At 57.4% G+C, this 16371-nt stretch overlaps 1 protein-coding gene across 1 annotated transcript; it reads left to right on the forward strand.

Annotated features, from left to right (window-relative positions):
• The first annotated feature begins 1254 nt into the window (after positions 1-1254).
• On the forward strand, positions 1255-16018 carry GNAI2 (G protein subunit alpha i2). Its single transcript, XM_066326780.1, has 9 exons — positions 1255-1428; positions 9862-9904; positions 10085-10226; positions 10428-10588; positions 13076-13204; positions 14357-14486; positions 14722-14875; positions 15244-15450; positions 15576-16018. Exons 1-8 carry the CDS (start codon positions 1311-1313, stop codon positions 15432-15434), a joined length of 1068 nt encoding a protein of 355 aa, XP_066182877.1. The 5' UTR covers positions 1255-1310; the 3' UTR covers positions 15435-15450; positions 15576-16018.
• The last annotated feature ends 353 nt before the right edge of the window (positions 16019-16371 follow it).

A 16371-nucleotide genomic window follows, 5' to 3' on the forward strand; every position in this document is an offset into this window, starting at 1 on the left:
TATCCCTGGAGAGTGGGGCTGCTCTGGAGGCAGGGCTCCAGGCGCTGGGGTATCTTGTGCCTGGTGCCAGGGCAGTGGGTGCCCCAGTGCCCCTTATGGCCAGCCCCCCAGCCCTCACCCATGGCACAGTGTGGAGTGGGGGTGCACCCCACCAGTCCCGGCCCCTCGCTCCCCTCCGCCGGCCCCAGGTCTGGGCTCGGTGCCAGCTCATTAGCGAAGCTGTATTAGCACGGCAGCCCGCTCCCACGGGAACAGCCCTGCTCCCACCACACCAGGCCCACGGGCACAGGCCTGCAGACCCCACGGGGGATGCTGTATCCCTTTCCCTAGCATTCTGAGTTAAAAGCATCCCTGAGTTAAAAGCATCTCTGAGTTAAAAGCTGCCCTGATGCTGCTCAGTTTGTGCCAGTGGAGGTGCCAGGAGGGGCTGCAGGGCCTGGGCAGGCATGAGGCAGTGCTGTGGGGCTAGCATGGAGTGAGGGTGGCTACCTGGGCACGGGCCAGCCCCGTGGGTCAGTGGGCACACCTGTCCCCCCCCTCAGGAAGTGTGTGAGGGTGTAGTTCCTCAGGGAGAAGCCCTGGGAGCTGGGTGATGAGGCAAGTGCCTGAGGGACGCCCTGTCCTGTGAGAGACCTGGAGATGTCCCATCCTGCCCAGTCCCATCCTGACCCGTCCCTTGTCACAGACGCCTCCAGCCCCGGCACCTGCCAAGGAGCTCCCTCCAGCGGCAGGGGACAGGGGACACTGAGGACTGAGAGGTGTCCAAGCTCTGAGCCACCTCCCTGTGACACCGTGTCTCCACAGAAGGTAGCCCTGAAAGACAGCATCACCCAAATCACTGTTCCCAGGGCTGCACCCACTGCTCCGCACCCAAAGGACCCCAAAATGCAACACTCAGACTCCATCTCCCTCCCCATGTGTGTCCCAGTGCACACCGCAGCCGGTGCCCGCCTGTCCCGGGATACACCGTGTCCCACCCACATTTCTAGCCCGGGACACACGGTGTCCCTCTTCCTTCCTGTTCCTCACACCCCGTGTGTTCCCCGCCGTTACCCGCTGCTGTCGCCTGAGGGCCCGCGGGCCGCCAGAGAGAAGCCCCGCCCCCTGAGCCCCGCCCCAGCAGCGCCCCGCCCCAGCAGCGCCCCGCCCCGTTCCCCACGCCCGGTTAGCCCCGCCCCCGGGCTCGCGGGGCGGGGCCTGTCGGGGCGGGGCCTGTCGGGGCGGGGCCTATCGGGGCGGGGCCTGTCGGGGCGGGCCGGGCCGGGCCGGCAGAGCCGCGGGCGCGCGCAGCAGCCGCCGCCGCCGCCGCCATGGGCTGCACAGTGAGCGCCGAGGACAAGGCGGCCGCCGAGCGCTCTCGCATGATCGACAAGAACCTGCGGGAGGACGGCGAGAAGGCGGCGCGGGAGGTGAAACTGCTCCTGCTGGGTAAGACCCCCGGGCCCGACCCCCGGGCCCCCCATCTTGGTTTCGTCGCCCGGCTCGGCCCGGCGATGCCGGAACCGGGCGGCCTGGTCGCCTCCGCCCCCCGCTGCCCCGGGGCGATCCTGGGTACCAGCGCTGGGAGTGCCCCGCCCCGCCCCGGGGATCCCCCATGGGTGAGATGCTGGCCCCAGCCCAGACTTCGGGTTCTCCGCACAGTGAGCTGTCGGCTCCATCTCGGGCCCCGGGGATGTCCCCGGGAACGGGGGGCCTGCCCCGCCCCAGGCTTCCGGGTTTCCCCCCCATGAATGGGGCAGCAGGCCTTGGGATTTCCCCCCAGGAGTCGGGTGTTGACCCCATCCCAGGTCGCAGGCATCCCCCCAAGGAGTGAGGTGTTGATCCAATCCGAGATCCCAGGGATTCCCTCCAGGAGGGGGTTATTGATCTCATCCTAGCTCTCACGGATTCCCCTCCCCACCCACCCAGGAATGGGATGTTGACCCCATCCCAGCTCCCAGTGTCTGTTCCCCCAGGACTGGGATGTTGACCCCATCAGAGCTCCCAAGGATTCCCCCCAGGAGTGGGGTGTTGACCCCATCCTAGATCCCAGGGTTTCCCCACAGGAGTGGAGCCCTGTACCCACAGCAGACTCTGGGGATCCCCTCCACACTGGGCTTCTTTCCTCACCCCTCTGTGAGCAGGATGCCAGCCCCATTCCAGGCTTTGGGGATCTCCCTGGTAGGGGGTGCTGGCCATACCTTGGGTGCCCCTCAGGAGCGGGTGCCACCTCACCCTGGGCTGTGGGGTTCCCCCTAGAAACAGCTGTCACTCCACTATGGTACTGTCCCCCCAGCCAGTCAGTGTCCAGTCTGGACATACCCCTTTGGGACAAAGGTGGGGACAACCTCACTCTCCTGTTGGTTGCCCCCCCTCCCCAGCAAAGGTTCTGCAAGCTCAGGCACCCTGTCCCACGTGCCCAGGATCTCTGGGCACCTCCAGGGGCTCCTCTTACCCTGGCCTCTGGCTGTGGTGGAGATAGCGGGGCTGACAGGCACCCACTGCCCCATGCCTTCCCCACTGGAGCACCGGGACAGCCCCGAGCCTCTCCGTCACCCTGCCCCCTCCGTGGGGGGTTGGGGGGCTTGGGCCACTGTATGCCATGGGCAGGGCCCCCCACAGCCCCCGGGCTCTTTGCCTCACGGACACCCGATTTTGGTACTGATAATGGGCCACTTGCACTCTTCAAAGCACCCTGGTGATGCTCCCACGGGCGTTCACAGCCCTGCCCTGTGCCTGCGGGCAAGGCAGCACTTCGTTATTTTAATTTATTATTTCTCTTAATGACTGCCAGTTGGGCTTTTTATTCCCTTTACAAGATTCCCAGAGAGGGCCTCCTCCAGGTGCGAGGTGGGAGCGTGCAAGGCTCCCACGGCGCCATGGGGCAGTGGGACAGAGGGATCCCTGACAGAAAATGTCTTTGGGCTCATCTGCTGTCTGCAGAGGAAGCTGCCAGCAGCAGGAAGTCACGCTGAAATCCGGCAGGCCTTTATTTGCTCAACCCCTGCCTGCCTTGAGAAATACGTAATTAACGCCTCAAAACGCTCTTTTATCAGAGTGCGTCTTTTTTTCATTTTATTGTATTTTGATTTTTTTTTTCCTTGGCATGAGCAATGCTGTCAGCAAAACCTATCCTGGAGATATTGGGAGGGAGTCTGTGCTGTCTGGGGGGCTTGATGGTTGGGCACACTCGTTACCCCACTTTTTCTGTGGAGGGGAGAGTAAATCCTGTGGGATTTGTGGGATGGTGGAGAAGCACGTGGTAGCTCTTTGCCATGAGCTGCTCCCGTGCTGGCCTTGCTGCCAGCTCTGCTCTCAGCCCACTGGCTGGTGGGAAGTAAGGGGGATGTAGCTGGCCGAGGGAGTTTGGCACCTCCAGCCTCAGAAGGCTTCTGGGACTGTCTGTCCAGGCAGTCCAGAAGCCTTCTGGGACATCCAGGCAGTGTCACCCTGGTGCTGTTAGCTTTGGGTCCCCAGGAAGGGAGGGCTCATCCTGCTGGTGCTGAGCATCACCGAGGAGCAGCAGGAAGCCCGCTGGGTGACAAGGATTATGCTGTAGGCTGACTGGCTGACATTGCTTTCCCGGGTCTTGCTCTGTCCTGAAGTGGAGGCAGGAGGAAGAGGACGTCCACACTCCCTTCTGCTGGGGCCAGTGTTTACGAGTGGCATTTCTGATCTCAGCTGCTTTCTAAAGCCAAAAATAGAGCAAAATGGCTCTTTATGTACATTTAAAGATTTTTTTTTCTTCTCCTTGCAGCTGTTCAGGTGTCAGTAGCACTAGAGCCTTGGGTCAGTGCAGCCCATTTCTGAGCTGAGCCATGACGGGAAAATTCTCCCAAGCTGTAGGGGGTGTCTGGGCAGGTGGGGCCAGCACTGTCCCCCTGGGGGCTGCTGCTTGTGACATGTCCCCTCTTTGAGGTGGGACTGCCATGCTGGGGGGGTGCTCCCAACTCCCTGCTGCTTCACATAGCTTGGTTTTTTTCCCCATGGTCTGGGGAAGCTTAGAGGCGACCTGAGGCCTCACATGCTTTTTGGTGAGCACTACAGCTCCTTGTCACTCTCAGCAAGGCAGTGCTCCAGGGTCCTCTGTGAGGGCTGCAGCCCTCCTGCCTCCTCCAAAAAATGTGAGGGAAAAACTAAAGAGAAAAACAGCTTCACCCTTTGTGCCACATCAGCCTATGGCACGAAGAGATGTCTCTTCCAAGCGTGGCATGATTTTTTGGTGGCAACTCATGGTGTCCCACAGCTGAGCTTTGGAGCTGGGGCACTGCAGCCAGGCAGGGCACGGTGTAAGCAGAAGGCACTGGTCTTGGTATGTGGAAATGGCATCAGGGTTGTAGGAGCAGAGAAGGCTTGGGGCTGACTGCGACAGGTGCCTTAGATCTGTGCTGTGCTCTGTATGAGGCTGTGAGCTGCCTCTTGCCTTTCCTCTGCCGTGGTGGGTGAGGAGTGGACACACTGTCAGTGCCGTGAGGGCAGCCAGGACTGCCCAGTGGCACACAGCTCTGCAGGTGTGGGCACAGCCCCACTCCTGCTGTGACACCTCTCGGTGCCTGCAGGTTTTCCTCTGCTGTTTGCTCTGGCAAAATTAGTGTGTGCCAGGCAGTTTGAAGCTCTTATGAGGAGAAGACACAAATGAAGCAATATCCCTCAGGCAAAGTAATTCCCCCCAAACAGAGAATGTCTCCCTCCCTGCCACTGGAAACCAGCTGTCTCCCATGGTGTTGGTGCTGAGAGAGGCCAGGAGCCGTCACTGACCCCTTAAGGCGCCTGGAGCATCTGCCCCATACTTCCAACACCTCCTGGTGCCACTGTTGGCTGCTTGCCATCACTAGGACACAAGGCCCTGCAGTCACTGGATGTTTCTGCTGAGCAGCAGTGTTCTGGACAATCCACCTCCTTGCCTGTGGGAGCTGGGATGCTCCAGGAGGATGCAGGGTTGGCAGCAGGCAAGCAATTGCTATGTTCAAAGTCCCTTATTCCTTATCTTTGGAGGATTAGTAAAATAAAGGATTTCTCAGCTGTGTTAGAAGTGGAGAAGGCACTGGTGGGTTGATGATGTTAGTCCTGAGGGGTTTGCCCGAGGTGCAGACCCTGGCATGAGGGCACTGCCCTTGCTGGTGTGGTACATCACATAGGAGCTGCCTGTTCCAGATCCTGCCTGGGACAGACAGTGACAGTGGCTGGGCAGGGCTCGGAAGCAGCGTTTTTTTGTTTTTTTTTTTTTCTTTTGGCTTGCATAAAAATAGAGGAAGGGAGGGACCAGCTGTGACTTTCAGAGGTTGCATGGCCCCAGCACTGCCCTGGGTTCAGTGTGAGCTGCCTGATTTTCTGTGTCTGTGCTTCGTCCTGTCTTGGGGGTTGTTTCTGTCCCCACTCTTTCCTCAGTCCTGGTTGGAAGGATTGGGTCCTCCCTTCACTGGGGACACTGGGAGCCGCAGTGCTGTTTTTTGTCATGGGCTAGGAGTTGTCACATTGAGGGGGACCAGGGAAGAACTCGGTGCTGCAAGATCCAGAGGGATCTGACATCCAACCCCCTGGAGCTGGTGTATGGGCTCAGGATAGGTTGGAATGGGATGGGTCGCTAGAGTACCCCCACTGGTGACATTCTAGGGGCTGGCAAGCCCCTTGGACATTTGATCATCTGCTCCAAGATGAGCACTTAGGCTTTGCCCAGGGGAAGCAGCAGGCTTATATGTATTTGTTTAACAAATATTTTTACAGGTGTACATTAGAAATGCATTTTGTATTTTAACTTGTGTGTGTGTATACATCTTACATTTTTGCATGGAGCAATGTATACATTGATTTATATGTATCAAAAAGCACATATATATATATATATATACACACATGTATTGCTTTGTCTATATTTATATATGTGGCTTTATGGAGGAAGGTGTCCCATGGTCTGAGCCTACCCAGGGCTGGGATCATGGTGTCCCCAAGTGCTGTTGCTGTAGCCAGGGCTGGCCCAGCCTTTCCACAGCCACTGGTTTCCTGCTCCAGGCCGGAGCGCACGTTTCCGGGCCGGAGACTGGTTGAATCACAGGAGCTGGGGGAGCTGAGTAATTCTCCATCCCGCTGGTGGAAAACCTAGCCGGGGGGATTCGGGTGCTGGCAGCATCCTGGCTCCATCCTGTCAGGACAGATGGACAGAATAATGGTGCTCAGGCCTGGGGACACATGGTAGCAGTGGTGCAGGGGGAGAGGGACCACTCTGGCCATGGCAGGGGCAGAAACGGAGCAGCAAAGTTTCAGGATTCCTGGAAAAAGCCCAGCACAAAGATAGTTTTGTCCAGCTTGCGAACACCGTTGGCGCTTGTTGGCACCAGGGATGCTCCCCCTGGGAAACCATCCCTGGCCCACCCACCTTGTCCCTGTATGCCCTGAATGTTCTTTGTGCTGCCAATTTCTTTTTTTTTTTTCTTTTTTTTTGGGTGGAGGGGTTGTTTTTCTATCAGCTACCTTGGATAGGGGGGGTCTGCACCCCCCAATTTTTTGAGGTCCTGCCTGAGGACGTGGCATTCCACCAGCCGATGATGCATGGCTCCTTCTGGGAAGCGGCCAGCCCTGTGCTGGAATGGGATGGCCCTTGGGAAAAATGCCCTGTGTCACTGTGGGGTTTTAAAATTGTGATTATTTTTACAGCAATTTTCCATCTATTTTGGGTAGGAAGGAAAATGTCGAAGGGAATCTCTTTTTGATATTAGTTTTTGAGTCTTTAGGGTAACTCTGCTTTTAACACTCCCCTTTGTCTGTCCCATTTGATGGTGAGGACCCCACAGGTGCCAAGGCGGGTGGGCTCTGCAGCTGTCCATCTGTCTGTCCTGTGGGGAAAAGGATTGGTGGGTTTGCCCAGAACTAAAACCCATCTGCAAATCCACGCTCAAATAATAGCTGCTGTTTGCCAGGCTGGGAAAGCTTGCCGGGACAGCAGCAGGGGATGGGCCTCTTGGTGCTGGGGATGGCTCTGGACCTGCTGGTGGATTGAATTCCAGCTTTTCCCCCATAATGAGAATTTTCCAGCTATGCATTGCTTCCATCTATGCCTGAATATTTGAAAGGATGGTGCCGTGCTGAAAAACGGAAAATCCCGTCAGTGATGCAGGGTGAGGTAGATCCTGAAACCTGTGGCCAGCTCCTAAAGTACAGGGATTACATATGTGCTGCCCAGAACTATGTGCATATATTGCACTAAGTGTCTGCTGCCGAGAAAGCATCATAAATCATGGGCTGCAAAATATATATGTTGGCTCAATAAAGTTTTTGCCAGTGGATTAGCAGGGAGTTCTGGAGCCATGCAGCTGCTTGCTTATTTTAAATTTTTGAAGATTATTTTTAACAAAAAAAAGGAGGAAATGAGCCCGAGAGAAAGAGCTCTCCTCCTGTTTTTGCCAGGCGCTGCCCTGGGAACAAGCACTGCCTGCGGAGAGGCAGGGCTGGAGGAAGCACAGCCCTAGGGTCAGCCCGTGGTAGTGGGGGGGTTTCCATCCCCCCAGCTGATGCCGGCACAGGAGTCCAGAGCTGCTCTGACGCTCTGACACTAACTTGTCCTGCCTGGCCTGGGCTGGAAGGTGGAAGCTGGCGGTTGGCATCCAGCCCAGGAATTGTTTTGGGGCTGAATGGGCGGCAGCTGGGGTTTTCCGGGGATTGGAAACCCTTCTCCTCTGCTGCACTCATCGAGGGGGCTGGGGAGGGCCCCTCGAGTGGGGAGGGGGGCCGTGAATTCAGATCCAAATTCCTGCTCATTGCCAAGTGTACAATCTCTTGTGCTATGCATCATCTGCCTGGTGGGAGGCAGAGGTGCTGACTTGGAACATGGCTCCCTTCCTCAGGGAGCGGGGAAGGAACCAGGAGATGTGGAGGAAGTTTGCAAGGAAATAGCCAGCCTCGCTGATGGTCACCCTGTGACTGTCACCCTGCCGGGAGAAGGCAGGAGGCCCCGGTGGGGTTGTTCCCTCCTGGCAGGGAGAAAATGTCAGGCGGGGTCAGAGCGAGGAGGAGCTGGGGACAGCTGTCTGGCACCTCACCTCAGAGATGCTGATAAGCCAGGTTTATTGCTTGCCACATGCCTCAGTTCCCCTGTCGAGGCACCCGCTGAGAAAGGATTGGGTGAATGCCACTGGCTGTGGCCACCAGACCCAGCGGTACGGCATGCATGGTGTTAGAAACCAGAGGTATTTAATAGAAAAAATGAAGGGCTATGCCGAGTCCTTCTCCCTGCTCCCAGCTCCAGGCAGGAGTTGCCAGCACTGACCACAAGTTCTGGCCGGGCTGTGCCGCGTCAGCGTCCTGAGGGTGCTGGGGGAGGATGGGTGGGCAGTGCCAGAGAGCCCCTGCCGTGCTGAACAGTGACCTCTGCTCAGTGAGCAGAGCTCCTCCCTTCGCACATAACGCACGGGAACCTTGGAGTAGGGGGCTTGAGTGGTAAATACAGAGTCTCTCTAGCCTCAGTGTGGCCCCAGCATCAGGGCACTCCGTGCCCTGAGCACTGCACACAGTGATGTCCCTGGGAATGCATGCCCTGTCACCTGGGTGGTGTTCAGGCCAGGGACATGCGTAGAAGGAGTTTGTTCCCTGCCGCCATGTCTCAGCTGGCGCGATGGGCCCTGTTTTTCCCAGTTAATTTTAGCATAATCTGCTTTTTTTGTTTTCTAATTTTTTTTAACCTCCTCTATAATCTCTGCCCCCTCTGCGGCCATGCTGGCCTAGGCCTGCTTGGGGACCCCTGTAAGGGCAGCTCCGTGGTCAAGGGCAGGATTGGGGGACCTGCAAAAAGGGCTGTGAGAGGACACAGGGATGGACTTGGCTTGGGAGATTGTCTGGGATTTGTACCCGGAGGCAGGGACCACACTGGTCGCCAGCCAAGGGGGCCTCATCCTGCTGGGGGTCCTGGGGCAAGACAAGCCAGGCACTCATCCGTCTCGTGACACTCCCTGCACAGAGAGGGGACAAGGGACATGCCCCTTTCTTTCAGCTTCCTCTTTCAGCTTCCTCTTTTTTGCAGCCAGGGTGACTTTGCTTCTTCCCTGCTCCCAGCCTGTGGAGGGAGGGCTGGGCCAAGCCGCACACCGTCTGCATGGGGTGACGTCCCTAGAGGGGACAGGGTGGGGGAAGGAGAACCTTAGGCACCCTGGCTGTCTCACTGAACTCATGGAACCCTGCGTTTGGATGCTGAAAAACAAAACAACCCCAAAAGCCATCGGCTTTCCCTGCTGGCAGCCGCCTCCGCAGCAGGCTGGGGCACAGGACCCGGCAGGCTGGGAAGTGTGTGCTATTTAGGAACCAACCCGGGGGCGGCTGAACCCGCTGGGATCGCTTGAGCTGGCTGGTGGAGGTGGCAACTTATTCCAAGTTCCCTGCCTGTACCTTGTGGCACAAGTATCCTTGCATCCTGGCTGCTGCTGCCTCCAGCTGTGGATATGCGGTGAGGCTGGTGCTCCATTGTTCCCCAGCACAGGGGGGATCAGGGATGTGGCATCTCAGGTTCTGCCTGGAGATGGCATGGTGGGTGATGGACAGAGCTCAGCCCCCTGGTTGCAGGGAGTTCCCATGTTCAGCCAGAGCAAGGATTGCCAGTCAGCTGTGGCACACTAGGACTGTGGGGAAAATGTTAGTGTGTTGATGCCATTTTCCTGGCCCAGAGGAGGTGTCATTTCTTCCCTTGGGAACTGTTGTGAGGGCCTCCGAGGTTCTCCTTTTGTTCCCTATTTTTTGGTCCTGACTTTTCCAGTGTACATCCAGTCATCTTCTCTGGTTAATGCTGTGTCTCCAATGGCTGAAGCACCTGCTGCATTCCCACTGGGCTGAGGGTACGTCCCAGTAGGGTAGTGGTTCCTGGCTTTGGACAGGACCTCATCCTTTCTCATTTCTCCACAGGTGCTGGTGAGTCTGGGAAGAGCACCATCGTCAAACAAATGAAGTGAGTAATCCCTGTACTGTCACTGTGGCTGACACTGCTCAGGCCTTGGCCACAGGCTCTAAAACCAGTGGCTGACAGGGAAAGCTCCCCATCAGTGTTGCCACAGAGCATGGGTGGAGAGTAGCATCCTGGGGTAGCTCACAAAGGACTGACCTTGCCTGTGTCTTTTCCCTGCCCCAGGATCATCCATGAGGATGGCTACTCAGAGGAGGAGTGCCGGCAGTACAAAGCTGTGGTCTACAGCAACACCATCCAGTCCATTATGGCTATCATCAAGGCGATGGGGAACCTGCAGATTGACTTTGGAGACTCGTCTAGAGCGGTGGGTGCCCTCCTGCTCCCACTGTGCCTGGCAGGGGTGGGGGTTCTTGACAGCTAAAATAGATGTGCCCAAAACTGGACTAGGATTTAAGGTGGCTCAGCCCAAGCCCTGCTGTTCCCTGGTGGGCTCCCATCAGGTCCTTTGGGGCAGAGTGAGTTTTGACAAGTCCATACCAATGCTCAAGCTGTTTTACCCCTGCAGGATGATGCTCGGCAGCTGTTTGCACTCTCCTCCACTGCTGAGGAGCAGGGCATCATGCCAGAGGACCTGGCCAATGTCATCCGGAGACTGTGGGCTGACAACGGGGTCCAGGCTTGTTTCAACCGCTCCCGAGAGTACCAGCTGAACGACTCTGCTGCCTAGTGAGTACCCCCTCCTCTGCCTCAGCTCAGCTGAGCCCTGTGAACCACAGTGCTTTTGTCAAGCAGGAGAAAATCCCCCCAAGAGCTGCTGTTCACCGTCACCAGGCTTAGGAGCTGGTGCTGCCACTTCCTGCATGGTGCTGGGGTTGAGCCAGAGGGGAACTGGGAAGGCGGATGTTTCAAAAGCTGTTTCCTTCTCTGGCGGGGTACTGTGTACCCTGAGAGGGGGGGCACTGGGGTATCCCCCTGCTGCCACTGCTCTGTCCCCACTGCCCTTCCCCAGGAGATGCTCTCCACTGGCTCCCCACTCATGAGTACAGCCAGGGTCCTGCCCATCTTCATCACCCTTCATGGCCTATCAAGGCAGGAAAAATTCCCAAGGAAAGCCCTGAGGACACACAGGTCTGAAGAGGATGAGTAGGATGCTCAAGAGGCTTTTCTTTTCCTTTTAACTGTTTTTATACAGAAAGACTTCACACTACACTTGTGCATTATCCAGCAAATTGGTGTTTAGGTAGATAAATTGCTGCAGCTGGTTGGGTTTATCCTTGAAGAGATTAATAAAAAAAGTTAATCTGCCTAATGTACCGTTGTTGGAGAGGGCAACGCAGCTGAGTCTGTATTTGGCTTGCATGCAGGAGTGCCCTCCTACCCTCTCCACCCAGACCCCTTATGGTAAAACAGTGTGGGAGGAGCTCATGGTGTGCCAGGAACAACCCACCAAGCCTGGCCTCACCTGGGATCCTGCACACTTGGGCGTTACTGCCATCCCAGGGCAAGTGGTTTCCCCAGCTGTCCTCTCACACATGGCAATATCAGGTCCCTCTTTCGCACTGAGGTCACTATGGGGAAGAGACTGCAGGAACCCTCCTGGCAAGCACCAAACCTGGAGACTCTCCTGTCAGCTCTTTCCCCTAGCACACGCAGCTTTCACTTCCTCCTGATGTGCACACACCCGCCTTCCCCAGCCCCTGTCTGCTCAGCCCCATCACTCCCCAGCCAGCACTGGCATTTCCCTGGCAGTGAGTGCTGGTTTGGGAGCACAGGATACCCAGCAGGTGCCAGGGAGCTCGCACACACACTTGGAGCAGGTGCATCTGCACAGTGTCTGCCAAGTGCCTGTCGCTGTCAGTGCCATTAATGCAGTGTTTAGCACATGGTGGGAGGTTGGACAACCATTAATTAGGAGCACCTTCAAGCTGTGGCTCCAGCCTTTTTCCAGCCCTGTGGAGATGCCCGCACAATGGCCAATCCCTTGCCCATCTCACAGGGGTGATGTGCCCACGGTGCTGCTGGAACAGGACGGCATGCCATGCCCTGCACACAGCCCACCTGTGCCCCAGCCCTCTGCAGCACAGCAGCCCCCATCCTGTTCCTCCTCTGCCTCTTGGGCTTCCAGGAGTTTGGAGTGCCAGGGTGGTGCTCACCAGCACCCCGGGGCTTGATGCAATGTCCAAGAGCCTGTGGCACTGCACAGGGCCCTGCTGTGGCGTTTCCTGTTTTTTGTCAGCCAGAGGCCATGTGTGTTTCCGGCTGTTTTTGAGCTGTTCTGCAGCAGTAATGTTCAGGTCCCCCACCCTCACACCCACAGCAGGCTCCTGGGGCACCTCCAGCTCTGGCCTTGCCCTGACATGCTGCAGGGTTTCCCAGGAGCTGGCGAGTAGCCGTGCTGCAGTCAGAGCCAAGGATCCCTATGGCCTTGCGGGCTGTAATCTGGCTTTCACCAGATTATAGGGCCACAAATGCCTTAATTAAGACAAGCCTAATTTGCTTAAAGGAGCCCGTTTGTAGTAACCCAATTAAAGCAAAGTGAGCTGGAGAAATCAAAACCCGCCTTGATCCCCTCCAGCAGCCCTCATCAGTGCTGGTGGGTGTTGCACACTGGGGACCCAGCCACCACCTCTGCCGGGACCCTGCGGTCAGCAGGGCAGGCGATGTTCCCTGGGGGGACTCGGGACGCCTGCAGCCCCCCACGGCGCTGCTCCCTGTGTCTCTGGCCTCCTGCTTCCTCCCAGGATGCCGTCCCTTTGTGTTGTTGACTATAAATGGCATGACGCCATCGATTGTTTCCGCCGGCACTGCAGCTGGTTGCCATAGCACTGAATATTTTCCTCTTGCCATTTCCCCCTTGTGCAAACGGCCAGGGAAATGGGGCGAGCCCCCCAGCCCTGGCTGCATCCTCTGCCTGGCTCCCAGTGCCAGCACACTGCCCCCAGTCCCTCGGTCCTGACAGTCCCGTGTCACCCTGGCCACTGGTGTCTTGCCCTGCTTGTGTCTGGCAGGGACACAGAGTGACCCCAGGATGCACATGGGGGCCTCTGCTCTGCGTCCCAGCTTGGCACTGCCCTCCCCAGCTGAGCAGTGCTGCGAGATGGACAGGGTAGGGGATGGCCCCAGTTCTGGGCCAGTGTGAGGATGTTCCATGGGATCTGGGTGGGTAGTGCCTCAGCGTCCAGCTCCCACAGCATCTTTCCTCTTTGTCCCCAGCTACCTGAACGACTTGGAGAGGATAGCCCGTGCCGACTACATCCCCACCCAGCAGGATGTGCTGCGCACCAGGGTGAAGACCACGGGCATTGTAGAGACTCACTTCACCTTTAAGGACCTGCACTTCAAGTATGTCTGACCTCTTGCCCCTTTGCCTTTTCGAAAGCAAAAAAAAAACCCTTTCCTGCCCATGCTGGGATGGACTGTGGGTACACACTGCATGCACTCAGTTCCCTTCACCTCCTGGTTTGCTCATGGCGGGAACTGCTGCCTCAGAGAGCGGAAACCGCTGAAATTGCTGGAACAGCCTCAGAAACACTTCACAGAGCTCAGCCTGGGGGCGGATCCAGGCGCTGGCAAGGAGGGGAGGGGGGAGGCATCCCTCATCCCTCCTCCCTCTGCTGTGACGCTCTTCCGCCGAAGGAAGGGCGCTGGGTGGAGGCTGGGCTCTTGGGGTCAGGCTCCTGGGATCAGTGGCAGCGCTGCTTTCCCCCCGTGGTTGCTTTCCACTGAAAACCCACGGGAAATAATCAGGTCTCCAGTTTCGGAGGCAAAGAGCTGCCATTGTGCACATCCCCAGGGGATTTAGTCCCATGGCAACAGAGCTGATGTTAGGAAGATCTCTTGGGGTCCTCTCTGAATGCAGGGGGCTTGCAGGAGCCCCGATGCCACCCTGGTGGAATGGAGATACTTGGTTGTGCATTGCCAAGGCAGCGCTTTGGAGGTGGCAGTGGTCTGGGGGCAATGCAGTGTGTCCAAGTGGGGAATCCTTCCTGCCAGCCAACAGTTGCCAGTGGGCATGGCAGTGGAATGCTACTGCTGGGCTCTTCTGCAGGGAGGCAGGGCATCCTCTGCTGCCCGTGACAGGAGAGGCACACAGTGCATCGGGATCATCCCTGAGCCCTGCTGCTGCCACAATCCTGTTGAGCCTACAGTGACTTGGCTCTCCTTGGTCCAAGGTCTTAGGCAAAGCCCTGCTGTACCTGCTCTGGAGCAGGTCTCTGGGGAACATGACACTGACCCTCTGGGAAAGGTGGACTGATCCTGCCCCAGCTCACGTCAGGGATTTGCTTAAGCTGGGAAATGAGCCTGGACACTGTCCTGGCAGCAGGAGCTGGGCAGATCCTCAGTACTGGCAAAATGCCTGGGCAGAGGCATCATGCTCTGTCTGCACTGGTGCTGCTCTTGCTCTGGGCAGCTGGGGATGCTGAAACAGGGCACAGGGTGAGGGTGGTGGGGCTGGGAGCTGTCATCCATGCCTGCACCACCCCCCTGCTGCAGGATGTTCGATGTGGGTGGCCAGCGCTCAGAACGGAAGAAGTGGATCCACTGCTTCGAGGGGGTGACAGCCATAATTTTCTGCGTGGCCCTGAGTGCCTATGACCTGGTGCTGGCTGAAGATGAGGAGATGGTGAGTCATGGGGATGGAACCAGTACCGTGAGTCGTCCCATCTGTGGGGGCTGGGAGAGCAGCCCCTCCTCTGGTGGCCACCAGTGCCCTGGCCACTGTGGCTCAAGCCTTGCCAGGGCCATTGGCATCGCCTGCCCAGGCAGGCAGGAGCATGGGGGGTGGCAGTTGGGTGAGCAGTGGAGTGGGTGCTGCCTGGGGGTCCCTGCCTGGCTCATACAGCCATCTTCCCTTCCAGAACCGGATGCATGAAAGCATGAAACTGTTTGACAGCATCTGCAATAACAAGTGGTTCACAGACACGTCCATCATCCTTTTCCTCAACAAGAAGGACCTCTTTGAGGAGAAGATCGTGCACAGCTCCCTTACCATCTGCTTCCCCGAGTACAAAGGTACCACTGGGACTCTCAGTGCCCCCTGCCGTCCTGGCAGGGGCAATGGGTGTTGCCTTACCCCAGGTAGGGTAGCAGGAGGTGCTGGGGACTGAGGTGCTGGCTCTCCTGTGCCTGAGAAGCAGTGAATTGAGGCAGCGAGTGGGGTGTGGTGGTTTTTGAAGTGCTCCAGGACAGGGGAGAAGATGTGGGGGGATACAGCACAAGAGGCAGCTGCCCTGAGAGGGGTTGTCTGAGGCTCATTCTGCCTTCTGCCTCTGAAGCCTCAATTTGGCAACAGGACAGTGGCTGTGGGGGACCAAGTCAAGCCCAAACCCTTTGGTGGCTCTGGGCAACTGTGGGGCAGCCCAGTCTCTCTTCTATCCCAGGGGCCAACAAGTATGATGAGGCAGCCAGCTACATCCAGAGCAAGTTTGAGGACCTGAACAAGCGGAAGGACACCAAGGAGATCTACACCCACTTCACCTGTGCCACAGACACCAAGAACGTGCAGTTCGTCTTTGATGCCGTCACTGATGTCATCATCAAAAACAACCTGAAAGACTGTGGTCTCTTCTGAGGGCGGTGCTGCCCAGGTGGGTGGTGGCTCCTCAGATGGGGTGGTCATGGACCATCCTCCAGGAATGGGCAGGGCACAGCCTGCCAGCTGTAGGCTGCCCTGTTCCCAGATCCTCCTCTGCTCATGACCTCTCTCTCCTAGGAGCTGCAAAGAAAGGACCACGCCATCTCCCATCCCTGCTTCTCTTTGGATTCATTCCTCCGCCCACCACATAAAGAGACTTGTTGAGTGCCAGCACGGTGGCAGGGCCCATGTACCCCCTGCTGCATGTGTTTGCCCCCCACCATTGTCCTCTGCCTCGCCGGCATTGCCCTTCCAGGGAAGACAAGGTTCTAATCTTGGTTTGTATCCCCTTGAACCGTTCCAGTCCCCATTTCATCCACGCCGAGCCCTGGGGCTCTCACTGTTTACATTGCAAGTGTTGCTGGCATGGGAGGCACAAGATCCCCTCGGGGATGCCCACCCAGCCACAAACACGACCGATGACATTCCTTTTAGTAAACCAGAAAAGAAAGAAGAGAGAAAAAAAGGAAAAAAAAAAAAAAAGGAAAAAAGAAAAAAACACAACAGAACCAAACCCAAAACCATGCAAAAAAATCACACCACACCGGTTGGGCACAGGTTACTTTTTACAGAAACCTTTTTACCAAACTATTTAAAAGCATCAAGTGCTACATGGTGGTGGCATCCTCCATGGCCAGCCCACCCCCCAACCGTGTGCCTTTGGGGGGGAGGGTCTGCACCCCACCCCGCCTCACTGCCCCCATCTGCCGGGCAGCTCAGGCAGGAGGGTGGGCAGGGGGTGCTGCCCACTGCCTCTATCCCCCCCTCTTTCTAAGCCTAGTTTTTAGGGCTAGCTGTTGCATAGGGCGAGGAGAGCCCACTGTACAGAGCAGTCCCTGCTGTCCCCCCTAGCCCAGGGGGACCCGGTGCCTGC

This window comes from Sylvia atricapilla, chromosome 11, assembly GCF_009819655.1.
Source record: "Sylvia atricapilla isolate bSylAtr1 chromosome 11, bSylAtr1.pri, whole genome shotgun sequence".
Classification (NCBI taxonomy): Eukaryota; Metazoa; Chordata; class Aves; order Passeriformes; family Sylviidae; genus Sylvia; species Sylvia atricapilla.

Bases quoted from the DNA above. Each gene is read 5' to 3' on its own strand.
- GNAI2 (XM_066326780.1), top strand. From the start codon at position 1,311: ATGGGCTGCACAGTGAGCGCCGAGGACAAGGCGGCCGCCGAGCGCTCT. The intron at 9,905-10,084 runs GTGAGTAATCCC...TCCCTGCCCCAG, and splicing joins ACCATCGTCAAACAAATGAA to GATCATCCATGAGGATGGCT. The intron at 13,205-14,356 runs GTATGTCTGACC...CCCCTGCTGCAG, and splicing joins TTTAAGGACCTGCACTTCAA to GATGTTCGATGTGGGTGGCC.